The 16,702-nt window shown below is 40.3% G+C and overlaps 1 protein-coding gene across 1 annotated transcript; it reads left to right on the top strand.

Annotated features, from left to right (window-relative positions):
• The first annotated feature begins 12,904 nt into the window (after positions 1–12,904).
• On the top strand, positions 12,905–14,038 carry LOC138901963 (uncharacterized). The gene is made up of 2 exons (XM_070189764.1): positions 12,905–13,181; positions 13,566–14,038. Exons 1-2 carry the CDS (start codon positions 12,905–12,907, stop codon positions 14,036–14,038), a joined length of 750 nt encoding a protein of 249 aa, XP_070045865.1.
• Positions 14,039–16,702: the final 2,664 nt, after the last annotated feature.

Raw genomic sequence — 16,702 nt, forward strand, 5'->3', positions numbered from 1 at the left:
TTTCAAACGACATAGTTTCACACATGAACTACGTCGTTTCCTCTTCCCCCATTCACTTAAACAACCAAACCCCCTTGTTTTGTCTCATAATCCAAACACTCCCACTATGCCAAAACTTAGCCGCCCCCAATTCTCTCATTCTCTCAAATCAGCCACCTTACTCCGCCGTCTTCCGCCGCCCGAAAATCGCCACGATGGACCACCACTAACCAACCCCAAAACATCAACAAATACTCCTCACCACCTCCTCACCCCTAATCCAGTATCATCCCCCCTTCCCTCCCCAAAAAAAACCTCTCAATCTTGCTGATTAGAAGATCTAGGAATAGAAATCCCATTTTTTTTGGCCCCTTTGCTAAATCACCATCAATCCTGCCTCTTTATTACCCAAATTTTACATCAATTGATACGTCTTGGAAAGACCTTTCATTTGAGGAAGTTTGTTTACCATTTTTCGGCGGCCAGAACATCGTTGACCTCCATTGACCGGTCAAACTTCCCTGAACTCCATCTTTTCTTCTTTAATTCGGCTTGTAATGAGTATTATTACATATAGCACTGGCTCGCATAAAAATTTGTCGGCTAGTGCTCATGTGACAATCCCTTTTTCTCGCCGGAGTTCTATTGATCGTCGCCATAATTCATTACAATCACCGGAGTTTTTAGTTTTCAATTTTGAATTTGGACATCTAATTTGTTTGGCCGCTTGGGATTTGTTTGGAATTAGACCTGGTCTTGGCAGACTCGCTAGATTAGGGGGTGAGTTGAGAAAAAATTGGTGGGCTAGACCTTGATTTTGTGCCTCTTGGCCTCCGGGCGAGGCCTAATACTAAAAGAAAATGTTAAAAAACAGGGGCTGGAAGGGTAGTTTAGGGTTTTAACTTAGGGAATAATTTTAATAACTACCCAGGAGCTTCTAGAAGAGGGTAAAAGGACTTATTAGCAAAGAAAAAGTAAAAAATGGGTCAGATGTGAGGGATTTAATGAGTAAAAACAGGAAAGAAGAGGGATCTAAAAGAAAAGGAAAAATCTGAAAGAAGCCTAGAAGGCTTCTATAAAACAGTACCTCTCTCATATGTATTAGGTCATTGAGAAAACTCCACACTCACTCTCACATTTTAGAAACAGCCTGAAATTTGAAATACAGATCTGAAAAAACCAAAATTCCCGAAAATAAAACAAATAAAAAAAAAATATATTCTGAAGTTGTTTCTAATTTCATTTGACTGCAGTATATTTTCTAGATCTTGGAAAGCTGTTTGAGTAGAAGAAGCTGTTGTTTTCTGCTGTTATTCAGTCTGCTGTTAGTTGAGCTTCACTCTCTTTTTCTTTGGCATTTATTTGGCAGTTCTAAAGTGACTACTGCGCAATCAAGTACTTGTTTATGAACCTGAGTACTGTTTTTGGCAGAAATGACTTACTTACTTTGTTTTCTCCATGAAATCTAGACGTGCTACTATTTTATATGTTGAATCCATCTCCTATTCTTCTTTTATTGAGTTTTTTGAAGTCTGTTTACTTGCTACGAAGGTGTGACTTATGATTTCGAGTAGTAAAATTGTTATTTCAATAAATTATCCTGCTGCATAATTGTGATATAGACTCGTGTGTTTGGATGTGTTAAAATGTGAGTATTGTTTGTCTACTTGAAATAGGATTTGAAGTTTGAAATTTCCAGGTCGATTTGAGATTAGGAAAGTATTAGCCTCAAGTCATGAGTTCAATCAATTTTGAATAGATCTGGAGTACTAAACAAGCATGAAGTGGTTATTTGTATAACAATTAATCCTAGTTGACTAGCCTAGATTTTGAGATTTTTCTGTAAATTGACAAGTTGTATGATAATTTATTTGGATTTGGGCCTGTAATAGTGATTGTTTCCAGTAATGTTAAATTTATCAAAATCAATTTGATAGCAATTTATGGCTATGCCTGAAATGTTTTAAAATCAATTTGGGACAGCCTTCATTTATGTTAACTGTACGAATGCCTCTGAATATATAAATTGTGCGATTGCCGTAATTTGGAATTCAGATAATCATGTATTGATACTTATGTTATTATTGCCATTTCTGTGATGAAGTATGAAAGATATCTGGAAAAATCAGTTGCAAAGCCATTGGTCCTTTGTACTCCAGAATTCTTGGGCCTGAATAATTGGCCCATGCGAGGTTACACCATCAGCTTGAAGTCTTGAGGACTTTGGACCTCAATACAAGTTTGGTCACAATTCCAGGCCCAGTTAGAGGTTTGTAACCTCACGTGCAAAAGGGGGTCTTCCTTTTCGGACAGGCTTTGAAGCGCTGAGCTTCACCTTAAGCCCAATTTTGACTCACTTAAAATTGTTGGAGTTTTTAATGTGGGCTGTTAATCACATGTAACTTGCAATATCACTAAATTATCCATTAACTAATATAGTATTAAGCCAAGTATGCATAAAATATGAAACAAACCTCTAAGTTACAAGCTAAATATTTGTCATTGCTTTTTAACTAAGATGTTCGTCCTTTCTTGCCTTGTGGTAATTAGTGCCAAACAAATCTTCAAGTCCCGTAAAAGCCCATGTACATTATTAGTTTGTAAGACTTATTCCAAAACCAAACTCCATAACATCCGACCTTCACACTCAATCTCAATCCTTAGAAAAATAACAAATTATGAACATTTGTAGTTTGCGTGAGGCGTGATTAAATGATAAATTATCGGGACTATGGGTATGGTTCTCGTAGCATAGTCATGATACATAATTCCAAACTCGAGCGCACTCTTGTGCGACATGAACCAAAATCAAAGTAATTCTAAAATAAACATGTTATGAATTGTGGGTGTGTTTCACGCGGCGTGATTTGCAATGTGTATAAAACAAACTAGTGTATGACATCGTAACTTGTTTTAATTAATTCCATAAATACTAAAAGCGGTGTAGATATCTAATTAAAAGCGGTAAAGGATAAAAATGCACAATAGGTTTAAAACATGTAATAAACGGATAATTAAGCCACGTGTAAAGGTAAAGTGATTGTGCTAAAACCACGGAATCCGGGAGTGTCTCACACCTTCTCCCGGGTTAACAGAATTCCTTACCTGATCTTTTATGTTCGCGGACCATAAAGAGTCAAATTTTCTTGATTTGAGATTTTAAAATAAATGGTGACTCAGAACACCGTAATTAAATAATATCGAGTGGCGACTCTAAAAAATAAAATAAAATAAATCCCATTTCAAATAATGTCACTTAAATTGAGAAAACTCCTTTCCCCGTAAAAAGGAGGTATGACAGCTCTGACGACTCTACTGGGGAATGCGAACCCAGAACTTCTAGTTTAGGGTTCAGAATTCGAGCTTAGATGATTTTTATACTTGGCTTGTTGTTTATTGTTTGATATTACATATTTGGGCCTAATGTGCTAATTGCCGCTTTTACCACTTTAATATTACCGTGAACTGTATATAAACTGTTACGACATTCTTCTTCTTCCTGAGTCTTTTAAATCTTCTAGGAAGCGTACGCTTCGCGTGGCTTCTTTTCTTCTAGATGTCATACCCTTAATTTTATAACGAGGATCGGACAAGTTGCAAAGCCGGTGAAACTTCTATATTCCCGGTACGCTGCCCCCCTCGACTCGAGTTATTTGTTTGGGTAAGCCTTATCTAAAACTCCGCACCTTAAGGTTTAAACTTAGAAGAACAAAGCCTCATGTTGGATCCCTAGTAGGTACGCTTGTTTGCATCACGTGTATTTGATTTTGCAGATTCAACACAGGGGTTGGGTCCGTCTAGGACAGGTGTACCCCCAAAATAAAAGACCATCCTAATGCATCTTACGTGCTACTTGTTGCATTTGTTCTGGTTTGCATGTTGACCAACTTATAGAATAGGGATTAAAAATCAAGAAAACCCAAGAGAGAGAAAATAGGAGGGAGAAAATTTACACGGGTCCTGAAAATCTCAATATTTGAAAAAAAAGAAGAAAGAGAAAGAAAAATTGTGAAACTCTGCCGAATCTTTAGACGGATGTTACAAAATGAGTCCAAACTTTCAAAAAATGACATTCTCCCCAATTTTGAAAAACAAAATCCCCCAAACTACGCAGATTTGATTCTCACCGGATGTGAGATATGTAGGTAACCTTCATTAGGTCTGACCCCACTTTTGCAAAAATAACCAAAAATAGGAATATGGCAAAATTTTTGGAACATGGTCATCACCCTGGGCCGTTCTTATCGAAATAACCTCAAAATGTTCTCCTGGGATGCCGGAAGGCTGTTTTTGCAAGAATAGTACAATGTTAACCCGAGTTAGTCTTTTCCCCTTAATCAACACCATTTGGCAGAAATAACCCTAAAAACTTTCCTCAAGCGCTGAAGGGTCGGGCCGTATTTGCCAAAACGACCCCTGTTTTTTCACTGAGTTATTAAACTAATTGAGCCATTTTTTATGTTTTGAAAATAGTGTCGGTTTTGACCCTTTGTCCTAGTTTGCGTGCAGAATGAGCACTGTCAAGAATTTACCTTCTCGGGTCGTAGACGAGATTCCATTAAGACTCCACATGCGGTGGAATGACCTGGGGGAGGCCGGTCAACGTTCCGTGACCAAGACACTGGGTGATCTCACCGGTCTTTTGAAGATTAAGCCAAGGGTTGATATGATAGAGGCATTGATACCGTTCTAAGACCTGGCACGTATTGTTTTTCACTTCTCAGATTTTGAGTTGACTCCTATGCTGGAGGAGATAGCAGGTTATACCGGATATGACGGGAGTCTTAGGCATCAGTATCTAGTAGCCCCGAGAGCTGTGACCCCTCACAAAATTTTGGACCTTTTTAGCATTAATCGACAAGTTAAGAATGAAAATTTGGTACTGTACCTTTCACTTTTTGTATAGTCGTTACGGGGACCCTCATGGATTTGATGCTCCAGACACTGGCTTGTGTCATCAAGGGAAGAAAAATAAGTGGGAGTCGCGCAGAGGTTTAGCCTTCATAGTAGCCTTTTTGGGCACTCTAATATTCCCAAGGGAGGACGAACATATAGAGTTGGGCCTTGCAGGGGTGGCTGACTTTTTGGCCAAGAAGGCCAACGGTACTCTCGTGCCAATGATCCTTGCAGATATTTATCGAGCTCTAACCCCTTGTCGAGCTGGTGCGAAGTTTTTGAGGGTTGTAATCTGTTATTGCAAATGTGGCTTGTGGAGCATCTTTTTCACCGCCCAAGATACATAAACTATGGGCTAACCGGACTCCGTTGCATTGAGGAGTACGAAAATAAGGTAAGTGGCGATAAGAAGCCGGAGGGTACCGAGGCTTGGTTCAGACTTCTGTGCTCGCTAACTACAAATCAAATTGAGTGGACTTTCAGTTGATTGTCGGTCAAAGAGGTTATCTACATGTCTCCCGACGTGTGCTTTCTGATATTGACGGGTCTTAGGAGTATTCAGCCTTACGCTCTATATCGGGTTCTACGCCAGTTGGGAAGGTATCAAATGGTCTGAGTACACAAGTTGTTGAGTTACGCCCAGGGGCTGCTTTTCTGGAAAAAAGGTCCGCCATATTTGGCATCGGTGTAGGTTTCTAGAGCCACAAACTCGGGTGCGTGATTTATCATTCTGGGAAGTAGAGTCTAGTTATATGGCATGATATGATAAGAGAGTTTGGTTCAATAAAGAGCCGAAATGTCCTGCCAAAAGGCCCTATGTCCAACAGTTCACAGATGGGGATTGTGGGTTTGGGTAGCCAAAGAAAACGAATAGCATGTAACTATCAGCAAATTAGAAAATCAGGCCAGAGCCATTAAATTTGAGAGTGATCTGCCAACCACCGAAGATGAGGGAAAGAAGAATATGTTAGCTCGAGAAAATGAAGCCCTCCGAGCACAACTCCAGGAAATGAGAGTATCCGCTGAGACACCTATAAGAAATGAAAGAGACCAAATAATCATGGGCAACTTGAGGCAAAAGGTGTACGGCCATGCGGCCGATCTAACAAAGGCAAAAAAAGATTTAGCAAAAGCTTGGGCAAGGATGGTCTAATTGGGGAAAGATGCGGAAGAACTCTCGAGGTTAGCCCACCAAGTAAAGCAAAATTACGACAAAGAGGTCGCATTTTTAAGGAAAGAGTTGGCCGATCTTGAAAATGAAACGGGTCAACAAGTAAAAGACTTTTAGATGGAGAGGGAGCTTTGCTATGCATTGATTAACAAGTTGGAAGGGAATCATTTACAAAACCAGAACAACATGGCCATGCAAGTAGTGGAAGCCCGAGAACAACAAATTACATGGTTGCTCCAAGAACAGAATGCTACCAAGCTTAGAATCAAGTAAATAGCTGACTACACCGTGATGAAATGCAATGAATATGGGGATATGACTAAAGATATGTTCTTTGCTGAAGTGTTGTCTTTCGCTCGCCAGGTCATGGCCGACCTAGAGTTCCTTCATGATGAGCTTACAGGCGGACTCGCGCCATGACCGACTGATGTTACCCAGAACCCGATATTAGAGTTTGAGATTCATCTGTCTTTTAAATTGTATTAGCCATTTCGATTATCGAGTCAATAGTTTACTTTTCTTGCTTCGAGTCTATTTGTCCTTCGTCCATTACGAGTCTGTTGTTATTTTGCTTCGAGTATGTATGTTTTCCTTTTAAAGTCAGTTGTCGATGTTTTCAAATCTTTGTAATGAAAAACCCAAAAAGATTTTATTAATGAGATATTGAAAACCCCAAAATTTCTTCGCTTTCATTTTACATTCGTTTCCCTGAACTACGTAATCGTTTGATTCATGCGGCGTAATGGTACATAGGCAATCTCCATCGGATGCGATCATAGCCATAAACAACCTGAGTGAAAATCCAACAAAAAGAGAGAAAAACTAACAAAAAAAAAAGAAAATAAGGAGTGACAAAAATAGGAGGAAAAAATCAAGAGTGATAAGATCAAAAATAAAGATAGTGGTAAAACCAACAAAGAGCCAGAAATGGGAGAAAAGAGTGGAGACATTTGAAAGTCGGGATGAAACACACAACCATTCAAACGCATGGTAGAAGACTATTTAGATGCATTACATCCCAACGTTTGATTTTCTATCTGTTAAATTCCTTAAAACTAACAAGGTTGTTGTGTGTGCTTTAGCCAGGTTCTATTCAGGTGGTTGGTTTTTGCTGGTAATCTGGCTTCCCATCCCTACTTCACAAGATCTAAAGGAAAGGTTCTGATGGCCTTTGAAAGCAATCTACACATTATCAACCCTGAGGATAGCCCGACACTGACTATTCCATATCCAAAATAAGCAACTGCTGAAGAGATTAGGAAGTTGGCTCTCCGCATGTTAGAAATGTGGGACGTCTTGTCTAATGGTAAGGAACCGCCGAGTGCAATTCTTGGGTTCCCTGAGTTGATCCTAAGGTCGGGTGGGGCTATCAATGTCCCTGTATCCAACCCGTTCATTCCATGTGGGTACCCTCCAATGTCGTCTAACTGTCCTAGCAAGCCTTCTGTGGTTCACCCCCATGCACCGATTTTTAGGGCACCTTCACCATTGTTCTCTGCAGCGCCTGTCTTCACCACGACATAACCAACCGTGCTCATGCCTTGTTTTGAACCCCCGACTTTCACATTCCAGGGCCCATAATTTCAGTAGGATATGACCTATATCATTCCAGACTTGTATGCTCAACATCTACAGTTTGAGTTTTTGGCTGAACCGGAAAGAATAGCCAAAATATCCGAGCATGAAGAAATGGCTCGAAAAATGAAAATCCTGGAGCAGAGTTTAAAGAACATGTAGGGCCTGAGTTGCCAAAAGAGTGTCTCCAACTCCTACTTGTGCATGTTTCCCCACGTCCATTTGCCAGTTGGTTTCAAAATGCCAAAATTTGAAACGTACGACGAGCACGGAGACCCGATCGCCCATTTGAAAAGGTACTGCAACCAGCTAAGGGGTGCTGCCGGAAAAGAGGAACTTCTAATGGCATATTTTGGAGAGAGTCTGGTAGGAATTAGCTCTAAATGGTACATGGACCAGGAAATCGCTCACTGGCACGTATGGGACGACCTCGCCAGAGATTTCGTCCCCCAATTTAAATATAATATGAATATTGCTCCAGATAGAAACTCCCTATCTAATCTGAAAAAGAAATCCACAGAAAGTTTCTATGAGTATGCTGTTAAGTGGCGCGAGCAGGCTTTCTGATTGAAGCCTCCAATGGATGAGATAGAGATGGTCACGGTTTTCTTAATGGCCTAAGAGGCCGGCTATTTCCAAAACACGATGTCTACCATGTGAAAACCATTTGCAGAATCCATAAAGATTGGAGAAATGATTAAAAATGGGTTGAAAACAGGAAGGATATTGAGTTAGGCAGCCCTTAAAGCTACATCGCAAGCCATCCAGAATGGCTCGGGGGGTCTAAAAAATCGAAAAAAGAGAGAAGAGGGATCCATAATGGCTTCAAGCTCGAGGGGGTATCGCAGATCATTTAACCAATCTTATATGCCACCCCGAACCCCACTACATTACTACCTGCACCATGATGCTGCATACGCCATGGCACCGCCTCCCTATGCAGTGATGAATGCACAACCCTACACACGACCCCAACAAAAATACAATCAAAACCGAGATCCACCTTCCAGAAATAACTGTCCTTACCAAGCTCCATATAATCCTCGCCCACCACAAAATACACCCCAATATAATCCACGTCCCCGAGAGCCTCCCAAAAGAAACCATTTCACCCCCATCAGTGAATCATACTCGGGTTTGTTCAAGAAGTTAACCCAATTGGGTTTACTATAACCTATGGCTCCGAATCGGCCAAACCCCGAGTCACCGACATACTGGGTTGATGCCATATGTGCATACCACCCGAGGGTGTTATTCCATGATACAGAAGATTGCTGGACCCTCAAGAGGGCGATATAAGACTTGATTGAAGCTATAAGAATTGTGCTGAGGGACGAGAAGGCTCCCAATGTGACCAATAATCCATTCCTGCTCACAATAACGGGCCAGTTATCAGTATGATCTGTGTTGATAAAGAATTCAACCCAGCGCTGAAGGCAATTATTGTCATTGCTAGTTCGGAGGCAAAACCTAAAGCAGCAGCAAAACCTGCAAAAACTGAAAAGTAAATAGCTCTGGTCCCTCAAGCCGTTGAAACGAAAGTTGAGCCGGCACCTGCCAAGAATTTGGTTCTTTATGTTCCTAAAGCCCCGAGGAAAGAACAACTTGTCCTCAACACTCCAAAGAAGTTTGATGAAAGGAAAGTTACATTGAACTTGCCAAGGTTGTATGTACCGAATGGAACACATATGGCGCAGGGGTTGATAATATCACCAAGGCTGACTGAACCTGTGGTTATCAGTCTCGCACCACAAAGTCCAATGAAATATCCTACAACAGTCCCTTGGAACTACAACAGAACCTTGGTTACTTACAAGGGGAAAGAAATTGTAGGAGAAGTAAATGGGATGACTCGGTCTGGGAGGTACTATTCTCCGGATGAGATAAGGAAAGCTAAACAAAACAGGGACAACCAGATGCCACCTAAGAAACCCGTGAGCAATGAAGAAGCAGAGGAATTCTTTAAGAAAATGAAAACTTCGGAGTAATCGATAATTGATAAACTCCAGAAAACTCCCTCCCAGATCTCACTTCTATCTCTTTTGTTGAGTTCAGATGAACATCGAAAAGTGCTCCTCAAAATTTTGCACGAAGCTTATGTCCCAGATAAAACTATTATTAGAAAGAATGACAGAGAGCTTTTTCAAAGTTAATAAGATCTCATTTAGCCATTATAGTTTGCCTGCAGAGGGAGTTGCCCACAACAAAGCCCTCCACCTGATTGTTAAATGTGAGGGCTACTATGTGAAAAGGGTGATGTTGGATGGGAGGTCTAGAGTAGATATTTGTCCCCTCTCAATGTTCCATAGGATAGAAATCGGTACAAAAGAATTCGGGCCAACAATGTTTGTGTACGAGCCTTCGATGAGGTTAAGAGGGATACAATCGGAGAAATTGATCTAGTTTTAACTATTGGCCCTATGGACTTTGAGGTGACCTTCCAAGTCTTGGACATGGAAACCTCGTATAATTTTCTTCTCGACAGACCATGGATTCATGCTGCCGGAGCTATTCCGTCCACTATCCATCAGATGGTCAAGTTTGAATATGACAATTAATAAATCGTTGTCCATGGAGAAGAGGAGTAATCTATTTAGCGGGACCCCCCGATCCTATGTCTTAAAGCCAGGGAGGGCAATGAGCACATCGTGTATCAAGCTTTTGAAATTGTGGTTGCTGACTAGTTTGAAGAGGGGGCTCCACTACCTCAACCTTGTTTGTCTAGTGCTTCAATTATGGTTGCCACCCAAATGATCATAAATGGGTACAAGCCTGGAAAGGGGCTCAGGGCATTACTGCAGGGCATTACTGAACCAATTTCCCTGGTCGTGAATGAGAAGCCTTTTGGGTTGGGTTTTCGAGCTACATCAGCTGACAGAACATGGGCTGGAAAATGCAAAGAAAACGGGTGGGTCCTGTCACAACCCATCCCACATCTCTCCCGGTTATTTGTCAAATCAAAGTATGTAAAGGAAGAAGAAGAGGCCTTCACGGCCGAAGAGATAGACGATATCTGCGGAGCTCTGAAACAAATGCTATATGAATCCGACATGGTCCAGCCAGGGGAAGGCACGAGACGTGCCGAGGTGTAATACATGGGACCCAATTTCAAGCTCCAGAACTAGGAGAATACCCCGTTCCCTATCAGGCGAGAATTTCGGTAGTTCAGTCTTGCTATCTTTTCTGCATTACGAGTTATTTCAGGGTGTAACTCGAGTGTTTTACTTTACTGTCTTTAAATTCTGATGTAAACCCTTCTATCTTTCAATTCAATAAAATAGAATCAAATATTTCATCGTTCATAGATGTCTCTTTTTCTTTTTCTGATTTTGCTATTTTTCTTATCTTTTCCTTTTCATTTCTAATAATGAGAACTTTATGACATGACATGCTTGCGGACTCCATGCCCTTATCCTAAAACTCCGTATAACTTTGAAATAATGAATCAAGATGCATAATATGACGAAGATGAGGCTTTTAGGGAAATAAATTGAAAATTGGAAAAAATTGAGAACACGCCTAAGCCAAACTTAAGAGAAACCGAGCCAATTCATTTGGGAAACTCATAAGAGGTTAAGGAAACAAAGATAAGCATTCACGGTGATGAGAAAACTAGGGTTGCCCTGATCCAACTTTTTTTGAGTTCAAAGATGTGTTTGCATGGTCTTATGATGATATGCCAGGGTTGAGTATTGACTTGGTGGTACATAAATTGCCTACCTATCTCGGTTATTCGCTTGTCCAACAGAAGCAAAGAAAGTTTAAAACAGACATAAGTGATAAGATTATGGAAGAAGTCACAAAATAATTGAAAGCTGGTGTGATCCGAGTGGTATGATACACCACATGGCTGGCAAATGTGGTACCTAAGCCAAAGAAAGATGAAAAAACCTGAGTTTGTGTTGATTATCGGGATTTTAACAAGGTGAGTCCGAAGGACAACTTTCCGTTTCCAAATATCCACATTCTTCTTGACAATTGTGCTAAACACGAGATACCGTCTTTCATGGATTGTTATGCTTGTTATCACAAGGTTCTAATGGATTAAGAAGATGCGGAAAAGACTGCTTTTACCATACCTTGAGGCACTTACTGTTACAGGGTCATGCCGTTTGGTTTGAAAAATATTGGGTCAACCTATATAAGAGCTATGACTGCCATCTTCCATGAATTGATGCATCAACAGATTGAGGTATACGTGGATGGTGTGATCATCAAATCTAGAACGCAAGAAGACCATGTGAGAGATCTGAGGAAATTCTTTGAGCATTTGCATAAGTACGACTTGAAATTAAACCTAGCTAAATGCACATTCGGAGTTCCGTCCGGGAAACTCTTGGGGTTTATTGTCAATCATAGGGGTATCGAATAAAATCCGAAAAATATAAAGTCTATTTGGGATTTTCCACCTTCGAAGAGCAAGAAAGAGGTCATGAGTCTTCTAGGGAGATTGAATTATATCAGCAGATTCATCGCTCATCTTACCACCACTTCTGAGCCCATATTCAAGCCGTTGAAGAAAGACGTAGCAATCAAATAGACAGATGAGTGTCAAGAAGCGTTTGATAAAATCAAAGAATATCTGTCAAATCCATCGGTGTTGGTTCCGTTCGAACCCAGAAGACCTTTATTCTTGTATCTAAAAGTCTTGGAAAATTCTTTTGGCTGTGTTCCCTGGGGAAACACGATGTAACTAAGAAGAGAGAACAAGCCATATATTATCTGAGCAAAAAGTTGATCGGTTATGAAGTCAAGTACACTTTGTTGGAAAGAACCTGTTGTGCCCTAACTTGGGTCGCCCAAAAGCTGAGACACTATTTCTTGGCTTACACAACGTACCTCATAACCAAAATGGATCCTTTGAAGTATATATTCCAGATGCCGATGCCCACTAGATGGTTAGAAAAATGGCAGATCTTGCTCACCGAGTTTGACAATGTCCATGTCACTCGCACGATGATGAAAGCTCAAGCCTTGGCGGATCATCTAGCTAAGAACCCAGTCGATGATGAATACCAACCCTTAAGCATTTACTTTCCGGACGAGGAAGTAAACTCGATTGAAGTGATTCCAGAGAACATCAATGCCTCGAAAATGTTCTTCGATGGGGCTGTAAATACAAAAGGCGTAAGGATTGGGGCAATTCTAATATCTCCCAAAGGTCAACACTATCTGGCCACGGACCGACTTCGGTTCTTTTGTAGAAACAACACTGTCGAGTATAAAGCCTGCATCATGGGCATGAACATGGCAGTTGATGTGGATGTATAAGAGTTATTAATCATGGGGGATTCTGATTTAATTATTCGACAAGCCCAAGGCGAGTGGGAAACTCGGGATATCAAACTCATCCCTTACAGGCGACACGTGGAAGATCTCAGTAAACGGTTTAAGTCCGTCGAGTTCAAGTATATTCCCCGATTCCACAATGAGCTAGCAGATGCACTAGCTACTTTGGCCTTAATACTTCCATGCCCGGGTAATTCTCATATTGACCCATTTGAAATTCAGGTTCGAGAAAGGCACGATTATTGTAACGCAACTGAAATGGAGCTAGATGGTGAGCCACAGTATCATGATATCAAAAGATTCTTAAAAATAAAAGAATATCCCGAGCAAGCCAGTAGGAATCAAAAGAGAACTATTAGAAGGTTTGCAAGTAGTTTCTTTTTGAGTAGGGAGATCCTGTACAAAATAACTCCAGGTTTGAATTAGTTAAGATGTGTAGATTCTCGAGAAACTGATATGATCATGAACAAAGTGCATTCATGAGTATATGGGCCTAACATGAACGAGTATGTCCTTGTAAAGAAAATACTCCGAGCAGGTTATTATTGGATGATCATGGAAAAATATTATTTCAGTTTTGTCCTAAAATGTCACCAATGTGAGATACATAGTGACTTGATTCATTCACCGCTTTTGGAGTTGCGTCCTATGTCAGCACCTTGGCCGTTCGTTGCTTGGGGCATGGATGTTATTGGGCCAATCGAGCCAAAAGATTCAAATGGGTACATATTCATCTTGGTTGCCATTGGTTATTTCACAAAGTGGGTCGAAGCTGTCACTTTCAAAGTTGTCACAAAGAAAGCAGTGGTGGATTTCGTGCATTCCAACATCATTTGTTGTTTCGGTATTCCTAAAACTATCATTATGGACAATGCTGCAAATCTTAACAGTAACTTAATGAGGGAGATATGTGAGCAATTCAAAATTATGCATCCCAATTCCACTCCTTATCGACCCAAAGCTAATGGCACTATTGAAGATGAAAACAAGAACATAAAAAGATCCTCAGGAAAATGGTTCAGGGTTCCAGGCAGTGGCACAAAAATTTACCTTTTGCACTATTGGGATATCGCACAACAGTGCACACATCAGCTGGGGCCACCCCTACTTATTGGTTTATGGCACTGAAGCCGTAATACTTACATAAGTTGAGATATCCTCTCTTCGGATCATTGTTGAAGCCGAGATTGAGAATAATGAATGGGTCAAAACCTACTAGGAACAATTGACTATGATTGATGAAAAATGACTGGCCGTAATTTACCACGTGCAGTTGTACCAACAAAGAATGGCTCGTGCCTACAACAAGAAAGTGCGGCCCAGAAAATTTGAAGTTGGGCAACTCGTTTTGATACGTATTCTCTCGTGTCATGAAGAAGCTAAAGGAAAATTTGCTCCAAATTGGAAAGGTCCATGTATTGTAATAAGAGTGCTGCCAAAGGGAGCACTGTATTATGGGAGAAATCGAAAGAAATGTCCCCGAGACAACTATTAATGCAAATGCGGTCAAAAGGTACTATGTTTGACCCTTTAAGCAGCTTTAATGTTCTCTGATTGGGATGAAAAAGGCTTTCATTCTCGCTAACCAAACATTATCAACCCTTTGCAAACTCTTTGAGACGGTTACCTTTCTTTGATTACCCTCTTTGGAACCTCGAAAGAAAGAAAAGGGAAAAAGAAAAGAAAGAAAAGAAAAGAAAAAGAAAAAGGCAAAACAATGATGAAGAAAAAGAAAAAGACAAAAAAAGAAGAAAAAGAAGAAGAAGAAAGAAAATCAAAAACAAAGTTCATGTAATTGAACTACGTTCGACCAGATTCCGAAAGGATACGTAGGCAACCTCACTCTGGGGTTTAGTCACACAAAAAAAAAAATCCACATTCATCCAAAAGTGAAAATTGGGCAGTTGTTATCATAGTTCGGCAATGTTTTCGCCTGAAAGGTTCCAAAATTTTAATTCAATCCAATTTTTTTTACCCAAATCCTTTTCAAGTCCTTCTGGTCGGTCATCGAGAATGTTCAAGAATTGGAGGATACAGTTACTCGGATCTGATGCGACCAAAATGAGAGAAATAAAATAAGAGAGTCTTGTTGGTGAAAACCCTCACGGGAATCGTAAGGTGGTTGTGAGTAGAGAAATTAAAAATGAGAGAGTCTTGTTAGTGAAAACCCGCAAAGCGTACTACAAGGTGATGGTGAGAAGAGAAATGATATAGGTCAGCTGGTGAAAACCCGTAAAGGGCACTACTGATCGAAAAGAGGATCCTCACAGCCATGACATCAACACAGTCCTGGACAAGGTTTCTCGGTTTTGAGGCAAAGGTTGTGATGATTTTTTGAGATTCAAATGGTTTACACAGATCTGGCATCCAGTCTAAAAGTTATGTCATGTTCATTGAAGTCCTCATGTACTCCCAGATAAGTCTGTCTTTTTTTCCTCGTAAGGGACACCTCTTGTTCTAAACTTATTCTCTATTCTTTTGCTAGTTTTTCTTTGAATCTCTTTCGGTCTAACTTTGTTCCAAAAAACTAAGGCAAAGAAGAGATGGCAAGACTGATTTATAGGGCTCTCGTTCGAAACAAGCTAATATATTCAAAAGACACCCAGCCTTGGCAAGGGCATCAAGTCGACCTCGACTGGGCATGATTGACAGATGCTTTGAAATTGAAAACTTTAGAAGAAGGAAATCAAATGGAAATGCCTACAAGGGAAAAATGAAGTTGAAAGGGTTAAGTCCCGCACGACTAACTGTCTTACAAAGTTTGAAAAGTCAAAGGTTCCCTAATACTCTGAAATTGGAACTTTGAACAAAGAAGTCAAAAGTTAAATGCCCCAAAAACAAAAAGTTGGAGAGGCTAAGTCCCATTACATGACTAGATGTCATTGCAAAAGTTTGAAAAGTCAAAGGTTCTTTGGGGTCAAAAATACAGTTGGTATTGAGAAAATAACCAATTGCAGTTGAAATCATCAAGAAAATGGGCCGCTATCAAGAGACTGAAACACTCAAGGCCACAAAACTAACCACCGTTTTAAACTGACAATTGTTCTTTGTTGAAAAACAGGAAACACACAATGTAGGAAAAACAACCTCGTAAAAAGCAGGTGCCAATAAGAGGAAATCGCGCGAAGACTAAAAATAGCTCTACTACAGCAAAAAATCTCAAAAAAGGGAAGTCTTTTCAAAATTCCTTCCCCCCTTTTACTCATTCTCTAAATATATATATAAAAGGAATTTTCAAAATCATGATAGTATAGGGTACACTAATCCCTAGCTATATATTCCAACTTAGGGTATACCACTTCGTAGTTGATTGATCTTAAATGCAGGGTACGCCACTCCCTGATATCTTTATTGACAGAGCTTAAATGCAGGGTACACCACTCCTTGACAACATTTCTAGACATAGGGTACACCACTCCCTAGTCTCCTTATCAGTATAGATTACACCAATCCCTAGATACATTTTTCAACGTAGGGTACACCACTCCCTAGTTGATGATATTTTAGACATAGGGTACACAACTCCCTAGTCTCCATACTAGTATAGGGTACACCAATCCCTAACTGTGTTTTCCAACATAGGGTAAACCACTCCCTAGTTGATTGAGCTTAGATGTAGGGTACACCACTCCCTGGTATCTTTATTGACTGAGTTTAAATGTAGGGTACACCAGTCTGTGATATCATTCTTTCAGACATAGGGTATACCACTCCCTAGTCTCCTTACCAGTATAGGGTACATCAATCCCTAGCTGTATTTTCCAATATAGGATACACCACTCCCTAGTTCAT

The sequence above is a fragment of the Nicotiana tomentosiformis genome, chromosome 11, assembly GCF_000390325.3.
Source record: "Nicotiana tomentosiformis chromosome 11, ASM39032v3, whole genome shotgun sequence".
Taxonomy (NCBI): Eukaryota; Viridiplantae; Streptophyta; class Magnoliopsida; order Solanales; family Solanaceae; genus Nicotiana; species Nicotiana tomentosiformis.